The sequence below is a fragment of the Lupinus angustifolius genome, chromosome LG07, assembly GCF_001865875.1.
Source record: "Lupinus angustifolius cultivar Tanjil chromosome LG07, LupAngTanjil_v1.0, whole genome shotgun sequence".
NCBI classification, from domain to species: domain Eukaryota; kingdom Viridiplantae; phylum Streptophyta; class Magnoliopsida; order Fabales; family Fabaceae; genus Lupinus; species Lupinus angustifolius.
The window spans coordinates 2,875,202-2,896,053 of NC_032015.1; the positions used below are offsets into that span (position 1 = coordinate 2,875,202).

Below are 20,852 nucleotides of genomic sequence, written 5' to 3' on the forward strand. Positions count from 1 at the left end.
TGGGATGGTTAACATGTTATGTGGAAAGTTCTTCGTTCGATAATGGAGATAATTTCAATAATTCAAAAATAAATTTTTTAAACCAAACTCCTTGCGACTCACAAATTTAAAATTGGAATCATTGCGCGACCTTGGAAAAACAACGCTAATCAAAGTCATATTTCCAAGACCAGAGCTTGAACAACAATGAAGGCTAACAATTCACAAAATGAAGGAATCTAGGTGTCAACATAGATGACGAGACGAGGAGAAGGGTTCTGTCATTTATCCTTATTTCCAACTCTCCATCAGTGCCTTGGAGAAAGACAACCGTTCGTAAATCATGTCATCATTCCTCGTGAAGACAAGGATCTGAGCTAATGATTGACATAGTTGCATAGTAATTATTTGATTATATTGTAATTCATACACTTTGAATTTTCTTTGGACTTATATTTATGTTACTCGAGACAATATCTTAGTCAATTTGCATGACTATCTAATGATTCTTCTCCATTCATCCATTTTTATCATCTTCATTCTCACATACTTACCTTTCTTCCATACCATTGTGAACATCCATATTTATGTCCCATTTCTTTCCACGATGTTACACAAATCAACACATGTATCACAATTTTGTAAAGATTTTGTCCAGTCATAGGGTACTTGAACATTTATCAATTGTTTCTTTTGCGGTACCTGACAATCATCCCATTGAGTTTGGTGGTGGAGAAGATGGTCGAGGAGTAAAGGAAGAGATAATGAAATAATGGCAGTCAGGTTTCATAGAAATGTCTCCGCATACAGAATGCGTGGCTAATGTTGTACTTGGACCCAAAAAAGGAGATAAACTGAGAATGTGGGTGGACTACAATACCATGGTATAAAGAGAATAATGTATCTCATCGTACAAGGAGATAAGTTATCTCATCCAACCAATAAAATTATGACATGTGTCGTATTTAATTATTTTTTACAAAAATATTTCTAAAACTAAATAAAACAATACACATATCATATATTTACTTGCTGGGAAAGATAAGTTATCTCTTGATATGAAAAGATAATAGAATTTGATATGGCACTAATCCTGAATGATTTTTTAGGCATAAGGATTGAGTAATCAATTGGCAGTTATTTGAGTAATCAAATGTAATTCAACAACAATTACTACAACCAAGCTTTAATTCCAATAGGTGAAATCAACCTTTTAAAATGAATATATCCCTAGTAAGCTTTAATTCCAATAGGTGAAATCAACCTTTTAAAATGAATATATCCCTAGTTTTCCCCTTAGCTACTTATAAAGGCATGTGTAACTTAATATGCTGGCCTTACCACATTTACCCTTTTCTTTGTTATTGAGCTTGTCAGAGACATCAATGTGCTGGCTTACTACATCTACCACTTATTTATACAAGTAGAGGTGGTAGATGATCATAATGGCAATGGACACATGCTTGAATCATGTCCATTATTGTTTTTGTCCTGATTTTCTATGAAATGAATATTGTTCTTTGCTTCTAACTAAACTACTATCATTTCCTCACATAGCTGAGTGGGAATTATAGGTAAAACAACAATAAATGAAGATGAAATTATCCGGATACAAGAGTCTCAAAGAAAGGGTGAAGAGAAAGATTAGTTGAATACCATAAAATGTCAAATTACAGTAAAGAATCATTTTATTATACTGTATTTCCATTTGCATTTCCATTTCTTGAGTAAAAGTACTTATTGGATTGGCACAGGTTCCTTGCCTTTGTAATATGCAACTTTTTCATCCCACCAACACAATCACCTAACAAATTGTAATGGCAGTAGTAATCGAATCTAGATTACATATATAATATATGCATTGCATTATGAAGAGACTTGAGAAGCTTTTGTCCCAAATCCATTAAGAGGGAGATAGAAGTAAAAAAACATGACAAAACCGTGGGAAAACCAAGCCCATGGCAACATCTATTAACCATTCAAGAAACCTAGCCTTCATATTCCGTTGACTTTTTACATGTTTGGAATCTCCAACAAACATGTGCATCTGCATCAAGGCATGTACAATCAGTATGTAAATAAACAATGTTAAAGGAAATTAAGAAAGCTAAAAAGTCAATTTAATGGCAAATGACATGTCATAAAATGTAACAACCCTAATATCCTCAAACCAAAATGAGAAAATACCAAGTTGGTGACCACCATGGGAGATCCTGCAACACAATTTGTACCACTTAGGACTACCCAAGACTTGTGATTGGTAAAAAATATATTTAAGTTATTGAGTATTGAATGGATATTTTATTTTTGAGTGGCATAAGGAGTGGTACAAAGTTTGAGATGTTAATTAGCCAACAATTAGGTAGTAAAAGACATGATGGCCTGCACTGGGTTTAGAAGGAACCACCAAACCACATAAATTTTACTGTGTGGAACAAAAAGAGAAACAGATGAAAGTTGTCATGCATGAGCAATGAAAATATTATTTGATATTTAATCATTTACTCAAAATCAATGAATCTCAATAGTTAGCTAGTTATTAGGGAACATGAGATATAAAGTAAATCTCACTTTTTCGTTTGTTTTAACAGATCTTGATATCATTCATATGAGGGACTCTTTATTGGCAAGAGGTGAATCTAGAATGCTGTCCAATGGTTCCTAGCATCCAGCATGTCGCTTCTAGCAATTTTCCTGCAATTCCAAACAAACTTAGCTTAAAACTATGGAAAGTGGTGTTTATTTACTATTTTATAATGAATAAAAAACCCAACAAAAACTTTGCCCAACCTCATATAAACAACAATTTCTTATACAATATAGATTATCATGTCAAAGGAGATACTAAAGGGGAAAAGGAAGACTAATTTATCTAACAAAACAGTCATAGATTTTGATATTACAAATTGGAGATAACCAAGGTTGAGCTCACAAACACTGAAACAAACATAAGACTCATTCTAGCAAAGAGGATTAACACATAACTAAGCTAATTTTGTATCTATTATTGTCATGTTTCATTCATTACTTTCCTCTTCATAATCCCTTTCCATTTGAGCACATTCATGAGAATGTGATGTTTGTGAATGTGATGCATGGGTAAATATTATTTCCATGTTTGGTTACCAATCACCATGGTTGATTATTGTTATAAAGTATTAGTAGGAATATGATTGGTTATCCAAAAATACCCTTGAATGAAAAATAAGAGTACAAGGAAGGAGTTGGTCATGAAATGACTATCCACAATTCAACATGTTACATTTTCGTGGGCATTTTTTTCTATGCAAGCATGCACAAAGAATGTAAAAACATTCCTTCTGAACACCACCTTAGTAGAACCTATTTTTATCCAAGCACGCACAAAGTAGAAATTGTCAATGTACTCATGATTTTCGTGAGAAATGGTAAACCTTGAAAGAAGCAAGAAGTTATAACTAGGAGATATCATGCAAATATGATTTGTAGTTACTAAATGTAAGATGATAGTTACTGGTGGTGTGAGAGCTAATCAAACATTAGACAAACAAATTCCTTTATCAAACCCAGCTAAAATTTGTTCCATCGTGATCAGCTCAAACTTTCTACGTGTCACTTTTGATTTGTAATTTTTTCCTTTAAAGAATCCAAGGTCAAATTAAACACATTTAACCTCCAAGTTCCAACTACATGGCTATAAGAACTAACACCCACTTTGCTTGTCAAAATCAATGGCATAAAACAATCTTGTAAGCCAATAATTCACACAAATTAACCAAAATCAGAACAACAACTCCCACTAAAAGAAAACAAAGAAAAAGAAAGACCACTATGAGTAAATCATAATTACCACATAATTTAATATTGCTAACAAGTATGTTAATCACATACATGATTATGATCATTATATGATTGGCTGATATGGCAACATTTTACAACAATGCATCAACTTAAACTCAAGACAAAAATCAATCCAACCAAACAAAGCACATCTTTATCACCTTTTTCCCATCATCACTTAAAAAAACATCCAAACAAACAACACAAGTAAAAGTGAATCAAAAGCAACATACCTCTTCTCTGCTTGACAGTCACAACCTTAGCGGGTTGACCCGGTTTAACCCGATTCGAATCCTCTTCCTCCTCCAAAGGAAACAAAACCCCATCAATTCCCTGAACAGAGATCCGGCCATCGGTATAAATATCCGGGTCGAACAAATAAGCCGACCCATCACCATTCCCAAACTTAACCGACCCATCAGATTCTTCAGCCACCACCTTATGTGGCACACGAAGTGTGTCATACTGAACCTTCCCGAACCTTCTAACTGAATTATACATACTCTCTTCGGTTTGATACTCCGGTATGAGATGATAATACATGATCTGTTCCGGTGAACCCGGTTCACTTAATTGGTCTGTTGTTAATTTCGCCATTGCTTCATCGTTCGGAGCTAGAACCGTTAAAACATAACCCTCCGATACTAACCGACCCATTTCGGTGGCGAGTGATGTAAGGTTTACTAGAATGTCCGCCATTTCGTTATAACCACCGTATTGGAGTAGGGTTTGAATGAAACCCTTCACCTGAGCCTCGCCGTTGAAGTGGTGGTGAGGTCCTCCGGGACCCGGTGCCGGAGCTGGGGAGATTGATGGTCCTGGTGCTAATGCGTCGGAGATTGGTAGCGCCGGAGGAGAACCTAGTTTTGACGGAGGGGCTGGTTTCTTGAGGCGGTTGGTTCTTGGGTCTACTTCCGGTGCTCCTTCGGGTTTCACGGCGGAGATTGAACGGAGGCTCCGGCGGCGGTTGAAGTCGTCTTGGACGGAGCGTGGAACTAGGAGCTGGTCAATGCCGTGGATTACACCGTCGGGTCGGGTCACGGCGTCGGGGTGTGTAACACACGCGCCGTCGACAGTCCATTGTGTCGTGGCGGCTGAGGAATTGGCTTGGAGACTGATATGGTGGTGGTCACCGGCAAGGGTGCGGTGGCGGGTGGACCCTGTTTTGGAAGCGATTCGGGTTGGAATGATATGTGACATAAGAAGGGTTTGGAGGGAAATAAGATTTCGAGGTTGGAGAAGGAAGAGCTTGAAATCTGGGTCAAGAAAAGCTTCATTTTTGGGTGCAAAAATGGTAATATTGTGAATAGAAACAGTGTCTTCAAGTTTGTGAAGAAGCATGGCTTTCTCGACAAGTTCAGCGAGTTCAGTGTAATGAGAGTCCAATAGAGCAACGAGGATGGAGTTAGAGTTTATCTGAGACTGAGGCATTGAGAATGTGTTGATAGGGAGAAGAAGGAGAATGATGAAGATCACATTCATAGCCATTTTCAGAGAATGGGCTTCTCTCAACAAACTAGAACAACAAAACTAGATACTTTCTTTCTTTATGTCCACTTGGACACTCTAAACATATTTAGTGTAATTCATTCTTAATCACATTTATATTTGGAGTAAAGTAAAAGACTTGGGAACTATATATAGTGACTTTGAAAGATACATTTTTATTCTACATTTTCATTTTTGTAATTACTGTTCCAATTTCTATAAACATATTTAGTGTCTTTTCTTTTTAAAAAAGAATATTAGAAGGCTTATACTATTGAGTTAATGATGAAGATAGGTTAAGTATTTATTGAAGTAATTAATAGTATCTAGTTATTGGGGTAAATGGAAGAGTGTCGGTTGGTGTGTGGCATTATTTAATGAAAGGGAAGTGGGTCCAATATTGAAGCGATACCTGGCATGGCATGCTACTACTGTTACTGTCGCAGCTCGTGAAATTAACAACCTTCATTACCCTTAAATATATTATGAGATAGGAAAAGAGTCATAATAGTATGGCTATTAAGGTGTGGAAATTTGTGTACCCTGATGCAGTTAGTGGGGTGGATAACCCTTTGGGATATTTTGTACTATGAGACACACGAGACTCATGATGCTAAGGCCATGATCAAACGCTTCGCTTCTTCTCTTGTTTCAGTAATAACTTTGAATTTGAAGAACTATTAATAAACGCTTTTAGGAAATTATTTAAGGAGGAGATTGAGAAAACTTTTTTCTTCAAAAATAACATTTTCAAGTTCGAAAATTATACAACTTAGTTTTTCAATATTGAATTCTCTATTTTACAATCTTTAAACAATGTCCTTATATTGCTCATTTAACACAATACTATTTGAAAATATCATTCTTAGATCCTCCTAACCAAACTTCTTTATCTGGGATATATATATATATATAACATTCAAAATATTTCTCAGTAATTAGGAGGCTTAGACGCTGCATATTCATTGTCATTTGAAAACTTTGTTATGATAAATATAGCTGAACAGCACTCAAGGCCTATAAATATTAGGTGGTATTAATTAAGTAAAGCTCATTACGTGGGACTAAATGCACTTCAATGAATTTTACTGTTAAATGTCCTTTTTCTTATCAATGGGACAAACAAAATCAAATATCCCATTTTATATGCCACTCTATACACTATCAACATTTTTTTAATATTATTAAAAACAATCATATTTTGACCGATTAAAAAACAATAATACAAGAAATTAGACCATAAGTAAAAGAATACAATCAGGAGTAGAATAAGTATGTTGTAGCTAGCTAGACTGCTAGAGGAGTTGAATAATAAGAATAATATTATTACATGTGGAGAGAACCTTCTTGCATGATTGATATTTGCATTTAAGATGGATCGGTTATGAGGTCAATGCCATAAAGTAGATTGATAAATAAACCAAACCAAATAAAGAAGATACTGTTATGCTTAATTATGAGTTACAAGTGGTGGTGCCCACTTGGCCTTGGATTCTCTCATATGTGTGCGTATGTACATTGCCAAAGAACCAAAATGCAATACTCCAAAATACATTAAGAATGTAAATATACAAAAATGTTCTAGAAAAAGCTTATGGTAGTGCAAGCACGGCAGCACTTTGAACACATAACTAAGTTCATCTATAAGTTTGGTAAAGGTGAATTGGAAGAGGGAAGATTTAGTTGTTTGGGTGAATAGATTTAGAAGAAAAGTTAGAATTTTGGTAGAGAAAATGGGAGATTCATTTCTTCTGTTGTTTTTCCATATATTGATAAAGCAAACAAAAATGTTCATTGGGTTGTTAGAATGTCTCTTTGAGCTTTCTTTACTTCATTTTCACTTTTATCTTTCTCATGAATATGAAAGGTACCGTCCAAAAGAAAAATATGAAAGCTTCAATGGAAGTAGTACTAATCTTTTTCTGTCAAGAGTTATTTACTATTTCGAGTTAAACCTTAATCATGATAATGTAAAGATACACACGTTTAATTTTTTTCCCGTGCCATGGTAATTTATAAACATGCATCACATACATTTACATCAACCATAAGTTCAAAGTAGAAGTAAGACAACGAAGACAAAACAATAGTATGCATATGCCATGAAAGGAGAAAGAGTGTCAGAAATGACTATCCTATAAGACCTTGCACCTACAAAATGAATGAAATGAGTAATAATTTTGTAAATAAAAGACAAGTGGTAGAAGAGTTCATTTCATTTGGGTGTCACTAAACAATGATTTTTTGGGTCACAATATTAAATGAGTTTGGTTTTGTGTAGCCCTCAGCATTAGGTAGGAGAGAGAGGTGCTTTATGACTCCTCTTAGAAATTTGTCGGTGGCACTAATCATTAAGATATTATTATTGTTTTAATATTGTTTTTCATTATAGAAAAGTTGAAATCATGCCCCTTAGGCCCTCAACTTTGTCGTATATGTTTTGGTCTTTTATTTTATTTTAAAAAAAATGTGTAAAATGACTTTAAATTCTTTAGAGTTTATTAAATGGTATAAAACTATGACAAACATTCATTCTTTTCTTTTTCTTTCTTTTTTATTTACCAAACATTAATTCTTTAACAGAAAGTATCACATGATTTGTTCCTTTTTTTTTACATAGCAGGTCTCTCCGTCCTTTTCTATCAAACAATATACTTGGTCATTGTGTGGACTATGTTGACCTCACTTTGCTATCAAGCAATATATTTTGTCAAAACCAGTGTGCTTACTTTTGATTGTCGTGTTATAAGTTGTAACAATTACATGAATTCAACATGTTCTTTTAATATGTATCTTATAATTTTGTGACAATGGACCACTCACTTGTTTTATATATGCTTTTGTTTAGGTGTACTTTGTTGTATGTCATTTTTTTCTCTCTCTCTAGAATGCTTTTGTATAAGCATCACTTATTATTGACTAAATTGAGTTTATACATCTTATAGTTAATGACCACTCTTACTATAATAAAGACATGATTCATGATAGACAGTATTATATCGTCGATTGATTCATATAATCAACTTCACATAGTGAGATTAAGACTTAATTATTGTAATATAACACAAGTAAAAATGTGAGTAAAAAATTAATTCGAGTTTCAATACAACTTAACGAACAAACTAATTCATGAAAATCCATCCTAGATAGGTTACTGGGTTTCAAGCAGAAGACACCAATGCTGCCTAGGCCTTTTCTAGTTTTATAGTTCTAGTATCACAGTGGTTGATCATCTTCTCCGAAGGTAAATGGATTATCATTTTTCCTTGCCAGCGCTAACCAATAGAGAATGAACCACATCCACGGAATTTCGTAGCCGCCAATGCGCAATTCTACCTGATACCATGGAAACATCTTCTATGAGCACATCATCTCAACAGCTCTCAATTATCGAAAGCGATTGTAAAAATATCTGTCATGCTTTGTTAGACAACTTTAATTTATGCTCCCAGCTGAAATGAAGCATAATTAGGCACACACTTTATTATATGCTCCCAGCTGAAATGAAGCATAATTAGACAGTAAGGGGAAAAAAGAGTAAGATCTAGGGGAATGAGTAGATCAGCCATCAGACTACAAAATGAAATTGTTCTGAAATGGTGGTAAGCAGAACATAAAATTGAGATTCTACCTTTTATACAAAACAAAGCTCATAGTTGGTGCAATTCTTTTTACATGCTTAATTTGAACTAGAACCTGCAGCACAACATGCTTTTGTGTTGTCTCTTGAAAGATTGTCACCTTCAGTGTTTGTTAAATGCTGGTTATTTGATCCCGGAACTAAACCATCCTCTATATTATTTGGTGCAAAATTGTCGCTGGTTCTATTAGTATCTCTTGTTTCCAGACGTTCTATCATGCGTGAAATAGTGGCAATTCCTGCATTAACTTCTTTCTTGACTTCAGATCCCAAATCTGACATAGATGTAGTACCAGAGAACCATCTATCTTTCCACCCTCTTGTGCTCTTGGAAATAGACTCTTTGTATCTGAAAGACAGCAGAAAGAAGTAACAAATAGAGTTGAAGTTTGCAAAGGGAGATGTCCTCAATTGTTGTATTACACCAACATGATAGATGCGAATAGAATATTAACTTCATTCGATACCTCATTGACACTGCATTTAGTCTAGACTTGAGAGATTCTGGAAATAATTGGAGTTCTGATGGACTTGCTCTGTCTTGAGTACTGGGAGAAGACAGACTAGGAGATCTCCTGCATGGATTTTTAAAGATGTCAAGTGAAGGAATACTGAAGAAATTTTATAAGTATTTTGAAGAATAATTAACCTATGCTAATTATGAACTTATAAACATTAAAAATGGTTCATAAATTTCAGATGAAAAATGATGATAACCTATTGCTGTAAGATGATCCCTGATGATTTGCAGCATATCCAGATCCTGAGGCAGAAATTGGTTCAGCTTCAACAGAAGGAACTGACATCATCACGACAATTCTGCTGCAGTCGCAGGAGTTGCAGGTAAAGAAGTAAAAGTAATTGAAGGAGTAAGCTTACCATCCCTCCTCTGAGTTGGAGAAGAAACAGGAGCCATATGATGAGATGAACATGCCAAAAAGTGTGGCTGACCTTGAGCTGATGGCCTGCGACTCTGACCTTCCCTTCTAACAATGTGACGCTCTCGCTCCATTGCAGCAGCAGAAGCTGCTAAGTGCTGGATTATACGTTCTTCAAGATTAGTAATAGCCACGCCGTCAGACAACTGCAAGAGAGCACAAAAATCACATAATGCTTGATAACAGTCAGACTCAAAAGACACTTTCAAATTACCATAACCAGACTACTAACATGCTGTAACTCAAAATCCCCCACGGTTGGGTGATGAAATATTCTTGTATTCCTAGAAGGATTGAACCTAAAATTCCTCTCTCTCTCCACTGCCTCGAGTAATTCCTGGCTGCAAAAACAAACCAAAAGAAATATAAATAAGTATTGAAAACAAATGGTGGCATGAACTGAAGCAAAAAAATAAACAAGAAAACATGGAGAAGATCAGAAGAAATAAAAAAACCTGGTTGGATCTTTGAGACTGATGGCCTGCCAACACATGGGGCATTGGGAGCTTCTCTGACACCTGTAAGAAAGTAGTTAAACTTATAATTCAGGTCATGTCTTTGTCTTACTCTCTCTAGGATTCACCAAAATCTTTGTCTTTCCCCCTCTCTACAAGACCATGAGGATCTAGTACAACCAGCACAAGTACAACACTTGGCTAACTACATGGACATGCTTTAACCTTGGCTTACAGACCATCATGACTCCGACTAGTTATAGAAGTTTTGAAGTTAAAAAACAAAAAAACAATGACTTGAAGACAAATAGTGACAGGATGGACATGAATAGCCAAAGGCTATCAACATTAATCTAATTGGCAAATAGTTCATTTTTTGTGTGAGCACAAATGGGAGTTTCCACTACAGTCATGAACTGATGATGCTGCTACATTATATTCACAGGTACATCAAGAGTCTACTGCACAATATTTAACAATTGAGCATCAGAATTTTAAAGTGTATGTGTTTGGAAACAACAACAAACCGATTCCAACAGCAAAAACCAAATTCAACCAAAATGCAGAGGTGCGCAAACCAGTCCCATACTCTCAAACAAAAAGGACCACTCATCCTAACTAAATACAGAAAACATGATACAAAAGCAAAAGCACCTCCCGAAGAGTAGTAATCTATAAACATCAACTTCACCAACCAAGCTTTCAGGAAAAAAACAAGCACTCTCCACATCAACCCCGCTTTAATTGTTCTCCATCTTTACGACAACCAATTTATAACTACAACTGCCACTAACTCCACCCTGACTTGCAACCAGTTTTATGACATCACCTTGGCCCTCATCCACTGCCTCGATAAGTTCAGAGTCCAGTTTCATTTTAATAGGAGTAAACTACCCAGTATCCAGCTTCTTTTTTATGGCAAAAAGTTAATATGTAGTAACAGTTTCTTAAAATACGTTGGAGTTTAAAATTTTGAATGTTTAATTCATATTTACAATTCGGATTCATACCATGGAAACCAGATTAATCACCATGAAATGTTTCAGTAGAGCTATAATCATATCACAGATAGTGTACATCAAAATTGACTCTGCAGAATCCAAGATTGTCTAGAATATCTAAAAGATGAAGGCTTACTATCACTAACATACCATTCTAGAATGCACTGAAGATGAAATGCGTGTTTGCAATTCGTCACCTGGATGAATGGTGAGAAGAGCTTGTTAGCACATTACTATATCCAGGAACACAAAATTAACAAACACATAAAGTTAATACCATACCGAGAAAGGATCAGTAATTGAGAAGCCTTCAAGACATATGCTGCAAGCGTCGTCACAAGAATCCTGGACTCCACCTTCCACAAAAGCAGCGGCTGAAGTCAAATGTGCCTCGATCTCCTTCTTCTCTACCATCCCCGGGTCCTAAAAATCAAAAGATTGGTAATAACAGAAACCCAATTTACAAAATTACAATAGAATGAATCATAACGAATGAGATATGAAAAAAGCAAAATTGCTGGAAAAAAGCATAAAAAAACCCAAAATTAGAAGAGAATATTTACAAGTTACAACTACAATAACCAATCCTTTTCGTACTAGGTGGGATATCTACAATAATCAAATTGACTTCATAAAGTTCTATCCTAAATCATCATGTCAATAGATATATCATTGGCATCTAAATCATTCTTCATAATATTTTCTTTCCTCTATAGTTTATGAAATATAAATAAACATGAAATTAGGAACAACCAAAAGCATAAGGCATATTTTAAAGATGAAAATGAAAGGAAAAGAGAGGAATGAAATGTGAATAGAGAAGTGAAGCTACTACCTCCATGAAGATTGAAAAATCCATGGAATGTAGAGAAGATGGAGATATTGTTTTGAAAAAACAAGCGAATTGGAGAGAGGAAGGGTGCGCCTAAATGTTTGAGCTTTTTTTCTTCTACTTCGTTTTCTGTGGTTTGATTGCGATGATGAGGATATAGGAATGAGGAGACAAGACCTTATTACCCGAATTGAGTTGTCTGTCGTTAATTAAGGTCATGGTCCTAAACTCAATGTACTTCCACCACGTGCCGTTCACACCAAAATCTCTTATTTCATTATCATTTATTCAATCATTGTCACTTTATTAATCACAAAAAGAAAGGTTGGACCAATCATTACTTTTTTCAAGAGAATCGCAACAAAAGAAAAAAGTGGAAATGCAAAATATAAAAACATGGGGAAATGACCATGTTAACTGTTAAGGATATATTAGCAAGATAAGGGAATAAAAAAGTTAAAATAAATAATAAAAAGCACGCTCCTAATATAATACAAATAAAAAAAGTGAACAATGTATTTTATCTCTATTCATTTTAAGCTTTTCTTTTATACTTTTCTATACATTTCACACTATAAAGGCTGTTTAAAAAATCATATTATACTAGCTGTTTCCATCTCTAAATCACCAAATCAAAGTTTACTCTACAGGTTGGGAAGGTTAGTAATTGGGACAATGATATGTTGTCTCCAAGCATATCTCAAAATCTGTCTCAAACCAATTATAATATGATACACCAGTTAAAAAAATTAAATATTCATAATTTTATTTATTTTGGTTTCATTGTAATTGGTTTATGACAAGAGTTAGATTTCTTCACCTGATACTTCTCAATCATGACTAAACAAATTTATTTATCAAATGTAACTTTCTAGAAATGGAAACTTTTCCTAATAATACATAAAGTATATTACTGTCAAATTAGAAAAGAAATTCAATATAATTGTCATTTCATGAATATAATTTAGTATAAGATCATCACTATTACTTACTTAAATTATACATGAATAATCTTCACAATAAGTTTAGCTTCTTTTATCCAAATTAGGAGACTGGATTTGAATGGCTTCCTAAATTATGACACTTACTTAAGCTAGAAGGGTAAAATATCCATCGCTTAGAATTTGAGACGAAAATAGAAATTAAACACACCTAATCATTTACATCCATCTCAAACCCAAACTTACTATAATTTTATAATTAAACAGTTGGAGAAGTTGCAGATATTCATGCCATGCTGCCATAAGTTGTTATAGTAAAAGAAGACAACGTGTGGAAGAGAATGTCGTGTTGGTATATACATATTCCAAAACGGATACTCTAACATCTCCGGTTTATCCATTCACAACCACAAACGTCACTTTCTCTATTGGATTTTTCCAATCACATAATTTACACTAATCGATTTTCAACACGTGTACGGTGTACCTCAATCAACCTCAACCTCAACCTCACCGAAGTCGAAGCTCCTTCGAAGATAACCACATTTACATTTCGATAATCTTGTACTGTACAATATACGTACACGATACAGCATCGTATATTCCTCCGTTTTGCAAATTGCAGTTACGGTTGGCGCTGAGACTCGCTCCTCCAGAAGCCAGTTCCAGCGAACCGGGCCCACATCTGATTCTCAAGCGCAACAGCCTCCGTCGCTGGTTCTTTCTCCTCCAGTGGCTTTGTGGCACTCACAGACATCATATTATCTATCTCGGCCATATGCTGTAACGGGACGACGTCGTTGTTCTTGTCATTGCCGTTGGTGGTGCTGTCATTCAATAAACGCTGTCGTTTCCTTCTCTTCATAACTGCCTTTTTCAATAACCCCTTTGGCACAGTGTAGACCGCTAGCACCACAAAGTGCACCACCGCGAAAGGGCAGCAGCAGCATACGGCGGCGCACTCCGCCGCCGTGCCACCCGCCATCTCGCCGACGCGATGCTTGCCTTGTACCGGGATGATGGCTTTGCGAGTCATTATATGAAAAAATGAAAGAAGAAAAGAAGCAAAGGTGGTGATTATTGATTGATGATTATAAATTAAATAGGAAGAAAATGGATATGGTGATAGAGAGAATGGAAAAGATTTCAGAGAGTGATTGCCGTATTCCGATATAGGGTTCTAAATTTCACAACAAATATATATTTATTTCGCCAGCAGAGATCCAACAACGAATTCACACGTTGTTAGTATTTATAAGCGTAACGGTTTCTGACCCCTTTCAGAAAACAACCATATAGATAATTAATAAAACTTTATTAATATATTAAAAATTTAATTTAAAACTTAGTACGTAAACAATAATATCAAACAATATAAAATATATTTGTCTCCAAATATGATGTTTACATGAGTTTTCATACAAGTTTTTCTACCAAACAAAACTAAATGGGGAGACAGTGGTGACTAAGTAATATAAGATTGACTTACTCAATAATAATTAAATAAAAAAGATAAAATAAAGAAAGTAGTTAGTGAATAACAATATTTTCATTCTCAATACATCATAATTATTTATTAGTTCATAAATTAAAACTATATAAATGAATATTGAAGAATATAGTTATGACATATATAGTACACTCATAAAAAAAATTAGAGTGATAACTAATTTGTGATTTTCTCATCCTCATAGCGATTTGCATCATAATCAGCATTCATAACATATGGACATTATTTCTGGTCTTACTCATCTTTTTTTTGCTATTACACAGGCAAAACAAATTGAGTTGATATTAAATTAGTAGTTATTTTTTTATCAGTAGCTGATGTGAGCAGGTATGTACTCCTTGTCAGAAAATAGCACATCTCTACAGTTCATTTTATTCTTTATTATGTTTCTCTACTGATGTAATGTTTCATTGTGTTTCTCTACAGTTCCTGGTTTCATTATTATTCTTCATTCAAAAGCTAGTATATATTACAAAAAGAGTTCCAACCACATCCACAATTTGGATTAAGATGCCACTTTACCATTGTAATTCTGTCAGAGCCACTAACATCATATAAGTTAGAAAAGAAAAGAAAAACAAAATTATAGCATCAACCCTTAATGAACCTATCAACTTTACCCCCTGACCCTATTTTTGCCTTCCAAAAAATAACATTTATCTGTTTTCCAAATAACCAATTGTGTATGTGCCATCCTCTCTTCATTGCTACTTGGCTGAGAGGGTTATGCCTGAGTTAGAAATTGCAACCTCAAGGAATATCTCATATAATGAAAGGTGATCATTATTCTAGGCTCCAATGTAGCCCAACCTGTGAAGAAGGACAGCCAAAATGAGCATGAATATTGCCAAGGCCATGCCTGGTTTCCCTAGCAGCCAGTTCTTTGTCTTTTTAACACCTTCAACTCCTCTTTGAACCCTGTCTGCCCAAACCATCTGCAAAGATAAAGTGCAAAGGTTCATCATAGTGTACTATAACCACCCAACATCAAATATTCCAATTGAAAACTCTTAACAATAAGCACTAACCTTAATAATAAGCTTATCTACTGTTATTTCAAATGTCAAATGAACAGAATAGCAATTGAACTAACTTGCATATACTAAATTCCCAATTATCTACTATCTCCATAGTGAGGTTTATACGAGTCTTTTCCATATATGCCCAAACCATGTAGGGGAAATATAAACAAGTCTTGTCAAGTGTGTCCACTCATCCAACACAAGATTTTCATCTAAGTTATTATATTGAGTTTATTCTCTTGTTGGGTTTTCACCGTCCTACATTTAGTCCCCTTACAACATTGCAATTCTTATAGTTGTGCGGTAAATTTTTCCGTAAGCTAGGGTAATGCTTTTCTAAAACAGATAATACCCCAAACACCCCATGGTTTACATCTCTTGTTATTTCTGAGACATTGTATGAAGAACCCGAGATACTTAAACTATGTGACTTGTCACTTCACAATATAAAAACAAATAAGGATGACATTTTATATCAACAATCTACTTTACAGGTTGGAGAAGAAGATACCATTTTATCCAAGCTCTCGGGTGAAAATGATGACATGGCTTGTTGAGCTTTTGCGGCATCTTCTTTTGAAAGCTTGACACCAAACTGTTCACCCATGTTTGCCATCATTTCTGGGCTCATATTTTTAATCATTGATGTGAACATCTGCCAAAACAAAAATAAACTAAAATATTGAGACAGGGAACTAATATAAATAAAACACAGAACACAAGAATATATCAAGATGGAGAACATGTATTAGTTAATAAAAGAAAATACAAAATTGAACAGGAGAGAAGTAAATCTCAGTCAAGGAAAGTGACAACTGAGAAGTTTCAAAAGTACATAATTTAAGGTTAGTGATCATTTCAGCTCCTTAACAAGTAATGTAGTGAACATACCTGCCGCATAGCTGGATCTTTCATCTGGTTTCTCATCTGCTCTTGTAAATCAGTGCTCGAGGAAGGGAAGTTTGGCTGAGAAGCATTTCTCATATTTGAAAATGCATCGAGAAAAGAACTCGATTCTCCAAAATCGTTGGTTCCATTAGTACTTGAGGATGGGAAGTTCGACTGGGAGACATTTCTTTCATCCTTGGCTACAGCAGATGATGATGGAATAGATTCATTCCCTTTCAATGAGGATGCCATTTCAAACATCTTCTGAAGCTCATCTGGTGGCATTTTACTTATCATATCACTCGCCGTTTTAAACATATCAGGTGTCACATTGGGAGGGATTGATCCAGGGTTGAAATGAGAATCAGGGGAACCTCGGGCAAAAGGGTTGTCTCCTTGAAATGAAGCAGCCATGTCAAGCATTTTTTGGAGTTCCTCGGGTGACATCTTGCCAATCATATTTGAAGCAGTTCTAATCATATCTGGTGGTAGACCTTTGGATTGTCCAGTATTCAGAGAAGCCAGAGTGGAAGGATCAGCATTTGAAATGAAGTTTTGGAATGATCTATAGAATAGAAAGTAAGAATGTAAATCTATTTTGTAGTCAAAATAATGTGCTTAGCATCTTTAACAACATGCTAACATACCTGATAGCTTCTGGATCTTTTTTCAATTTATCTAAACTCTCTGCATATGGTTTTGGATTTCCATTGTTTACTGTATGGCCGCTCTTAGGAGAGTCACCAGATTTTTTTGGTTGAACAACTGTTGGTTTCAAAGAAGAACTTTTGTTGCTTTCAGAAGGCACACTATCGACTTCTTCGGTTATTTCTTCAATTACTAATCCTACATGCACGATACTGATAAGGTTAAGTCTGACTCTGACACCCATAGAATTGTAAAGCTCCAAGGGCTGTGGTGAAGTAAAAGGGATAAAAAATTATGTAGACTACATACCTCTGGCTGCATGTTCACCACCTCCCTTTGTCAACATTTCCTTCGTGTCCCTGAAATAAACATTTGAGATTTGATGGCATTAAACAGCAGTCCAAATTCATCACAACCCTCCTATTTTTCCTTTTTTTTTTAAAAAATCTTTTCCAAATGAAGTATTTTTTTAATTAAAATGAAGTCAAATTAATAATAGAAGAGGAACAGAAAAAGAAATACACCATTTCCATTATACAGGTTATACAAAATCCAATTAGAAAAAATATGGTAAATAATCTCATAACCACAGATATGCTCAATTACTTTAGTAGGATAAAATTCAATTTGATGAAAAATCACCCACAATTAGGATCTCATCGACCACAACAGCCATAATATAAATATGGGGAATGTTAATAAGTGTGTCCCAAGGGCACTGATTAAAGTAATAGTAGAGGGAGCTTCATCTTCAAAATGATGAATTTAATACTTGGAGAACTATTGGACTTAGTTTTACAATACAATTTTCCCTTATTGTTTCCCTTAACAAGGGCCAGACACTCATTAACAAGGCCCTATAAATATAGCACGATGTATAGTAGATGTAATATGTGGAGGAATAAATAATTCTGTGCCTAGGTTAGGTCATGTATGTGGAAGGGAGCAACATCACACCGTAAAAGCTCTGCAATCGTTTCATCATCAGGGGTCACTTCTAGTGCCATGCTCAAATCAGTAACAGCCTCCTGGAAAAATACAGTGGAATACCACTAAATATGATATATAGCAAACAAACAATTGCAACCTAGATGTTAACTAAGTCACTGGAACTTGGAAGCTCACATTTAGTAGGCCTAGTTCCTTGTACGCCTGACCTCTTCGATAAAGAGCCTTAAGATTCTTGGCATCATAAGCCAAAACCTACAGTAGTTATAGCACGTTAATGCACAGCAAGGACGGAAAAATAATTTCAAACAAAGAACTTAAATTAATTGAAAATTAGAATCTGACAATATTGTCATGTTACATAAGCAGAACAACTGCACAAAACAAATATTTTATTACATACTGCTATTACACTGTAAATTTATTTGGTTGATAAATTTCCCCATAATACTAATACTTATATATTGCAGTTCGTAATTAAATATATATTTAACACCACAATTTGCAATTGTAAGAGAAAGGGAATTACACATACCTCAGAACCTTCTTTTACGCATTCCTCATACTGTTGTGTCTTCAAGTAACAGGACATCAAGTTGAGTGAGCAGGCCAAAAGAAGCTTTCTACTTTGAAAAGGTGGAATTTCTTTAATGTTTTCCTTAGCCTAGAATATAAAAATATTAAAAAATGAAAACGAGGTAATAGACCAAAAAAAGTAACATTTTTAAAAGCTTAAAATTAGGCATAAAAAGTGATAAGGTATGGTGAGACCGTTAAGCAGTCAGAGAAAGAGCACTTACAAGAAGATATTTCTGCAAAGCATTATTGAACTTTCCCTGACCATGAAGTTCATTTCCCTGCAAAGTTTAATGTTAGTTAACAAAGATACGTGGTAGACTAGATAGTAACTCGTATAAAAGAAACAGAAAAATTGTAATCAGCAAAGTAAATAGAGTTACATTTCATGTCTTGATAAGAAATTATAGCAAGTAGATTACTGATCAATTATATGACAGTACAGTATTATTCAATTGTAATCTCATTCATAGACCTTTCTTGGAGCCTAAGATTTTCCTCAGGTTGTCAAAATCCAGTTTTTAAGTACACTATTTGGCCTTCAAAAGCTAACATGTGGTCATAATACGTTTCCATGGGAATAATTAGCACACAATTATTAAGGACATGGTCAAACCACAAACATGCCGTACTGCAAGAATAGTGGAACTAACTTCATACATATTACCTCGATATAAAAAAGTGTCTATGCTTACAATTCCTTTTTCACAGATGAAATGTCCATGACATACTACTCACCTGCTTCTTCAACATCTCAGCTGCATTTAATTGATATTTGATCTGGGCATCAACACGGGTGCGCATAGCTGCTACTTCATCAGGTGTTGCATTAGCCATCTTCTCACCAATCTGAGCCATTTCTTCGGGACGTGTATGCTTTAACTGTTCAGCAGCAAGTTTAAAGTCTTCAGAACTCATGTTCTTCATGCTTTCCGAGGCCATCCTTATCAGCTCTGGATTAGACATCATCTGCAATTCCACAAAATAATGTAATATAGTAAAAACTAGTACTAAACCACAAACACACATATGACATGATTTAATTATTAGATTTGTAATATTCACATCAACAACAAATTCCATCCAATAAACGGATTTAGCTGTTTTTGATATTTCATTGATTTTTTTCGTACTACCAAGGATATCTCTCAACCTTTTGAGCAAGTAGTTCCTTTCGGGGTTCGTGGCTGCCCCTCCCAATAAGTGTTGTTCTCGGAATCGAACCTGGACCTTTTTGGTCATCTGGGATCGAACAGGGTCTTACACTACTAAACCAACACCTTGTTGGTATATTTTATTGATCTAGGCAAACAAAAATTCCCTCTAATTTCCTTTTTTATTCAAAAAGGTATCTGAAAGCATCAAATTCACAATCACAATGCCAAAAATTCACATGATATACAAATTCAGAAATCATACAAAAGAGAAGAAAGCAAACCTGTTGTTGGATCCGTGCTAACTCAGCGGGTGACATGCGACTCATCTGTTCCTGAGCGATTCTGAACATATCAGGATCCATCATACCGTTAAACATTCTAGATACCCAAATGAATTTCAAGCAACCCCAGAAAGTAAAAATCGAAACTTGATCAAAAGGAAAGGGTTGTTGATGTATATTTTATTGAAAGAAAAATAGGAGAGGTTAAGGAAGGTTCTAGTTTATTTGTGATATGGGAAAACGGAAATGAATGGTTTGATAAATAAATTGGGAAAATTTTGGTCTTAGAAAGAGAAAGACAAAGGAAGTGTCAGATTTGGTGGTGCCGCCTGCAAAATCTGAAAAGAAAAAGACTCTGAAATAAGAGAATCTAACATAACAAGAGTCGAATATACATATTTATTGTTTGATGGTGTGAAAATTTAAACTGTTTCCTCATGATTACCACAAAAGAAAGGAAGGTTTAATTTAATGGTACCTTGTTAACATACAATTATTACATAAGAGTATTTAATGGTACTTTGATATCATATGTAAGAACTACTCATTCATATAGTGGCTTTTGTAACTTCAATTTAATTAATAATACCTTGAAAACATAATTATATTCCTTTGTCTTTTAATAAGTAATGCCATATCCTTCTATAAATTTTCTTAATAAATCTTTACCCATAAAAAATAATATATATTACTTATAAATCAATAGTTAATAAATAAAGTATCATTTTC

The 20,852-nt window shown here is 34.7% G+C and overlaps 4 protein-coding genes across 11 annotated transcripts; all 4 read right to left on the reverse strand.

Annotated features, from left to right (window-relative positions):
• Nucleotides 1,612-5,366, reverse strand: LOC109351759 (fasciclin-like arabinogalactan protein 15). The gene is made up of 3 exons (XM_019593364.1): nt 4,032-5,366; nt 2,551-2,673; nt 1,612-2,026 (listed from the first exon to the last, which is right to left on the reverse strand). The coding sequence occupies exons 1-2, from the start codon at nt 5,284-5,286 to the stop codon at nt 2,600-2,602; spliced, it is 1,329 nt and encodes a 442-aa protein (XP_019448909.1). The 5' UTR covers nt 5,287-5,366; the 3' UTR covers nt 1,612-2,026; nt 2,551-2,599.
• LOC109351761 (E3 ubiquitin-protein ligase RHF2A) lies at nt 8,357-12,357 on the reverse strand. 7 transcript variants are annotated; one of them, XM_019593367.1, is made up of 11 exons: nt 12,156-12,357; nt 11,603-11,743; nt 11,471-11,517; nt 10,320-10,382; nt 10,097-10,205; nt 9,858-10,010; nt 9,806-9,827; nt 9,644-9,725; nt 9,394-9,501; nt 8,918-9,275; nt 8,357-8,622 (listed from the first exon to the last, which is right to left on the reverse strand). In XM_019593367.1, exons 1-10 carry the CDS (start codon nt 12,177-12,179, stop codon nt 8,966-8,968), a joined length of 1,059 nt encoding a protein of 352 aa, XP_019448912.1. In that variant the 5' UTR covers nt 12,180-12,357; the 3' UTR covers nt 8,357-8,622; nt 8,918-8,965. The 7 variants fall into 7 exon arrangements, with proteins under 7 accessions (XP_019448912.1, XP_019448914.1, XP_019448915.1 ...); XM_019593369.1 differs by having other exon boundaries at nt 9,644-9,710; nt 12,156-12,356; XM_019593370.1 differs by having other exon boundaries at nt 9,644-9,689; nt 12,156-12,355.
• Nucleotides 13,650-14,302, reverse strand: LOC109353073. The gene has a single exon (XM_019595256.1). It carries the CDS (start codon nt 14,127-14,129, stop codon nt 13,719-13,721), a length of 411 nt encoding a protein of 136 aa, XP_019450801.1. The 5' UTR covers nt 14,130-14,302; the 3' UTR covers nt 13,650-13,718.
• LOC109351765 (outer envelope protein 61-like) lies at nt 15,087-20,500 on the reverse strand. 2 transcript variants are annotated; one of them, XR_002108273.1, is made up of 12 exons: nt 20,124-20,499; nt 19,424-19,654; nt 18,910-18,966; nt 18,645-18,773; nt 18,287-18,364; nt 18,119-18,189; nt 17,471-17,520; nt 17,161-17,359; nt 16,517-17,078; nt 16,137-16,280; nt 15,303-15,538; nt 15,087-15,265 (listed from the first exon to the last, which is right to left on the reverse strand). XR_002108273.1 is itself a non-coding variant. In XM_019593380.1 (11 exons), exons 1-11 carry the CDS (start codon nt 20,217-20,219, stop codon nt 15,392-15,394), a joined length of 1,764 nt encoding a protein of 587 aa, XP_019448925.1. In that variant the 5' UTR covers nt 20,220-20,500; the 3' UTR covers nt 15,087-15,391. The 2 variants fall into 2 exon arrangements, 1 of the variants encoding a protein (XP_019448925.1); XM_019593380.1 differs by having other exon boundaries at nt 15,087-15,538; nt 20,124-20,500.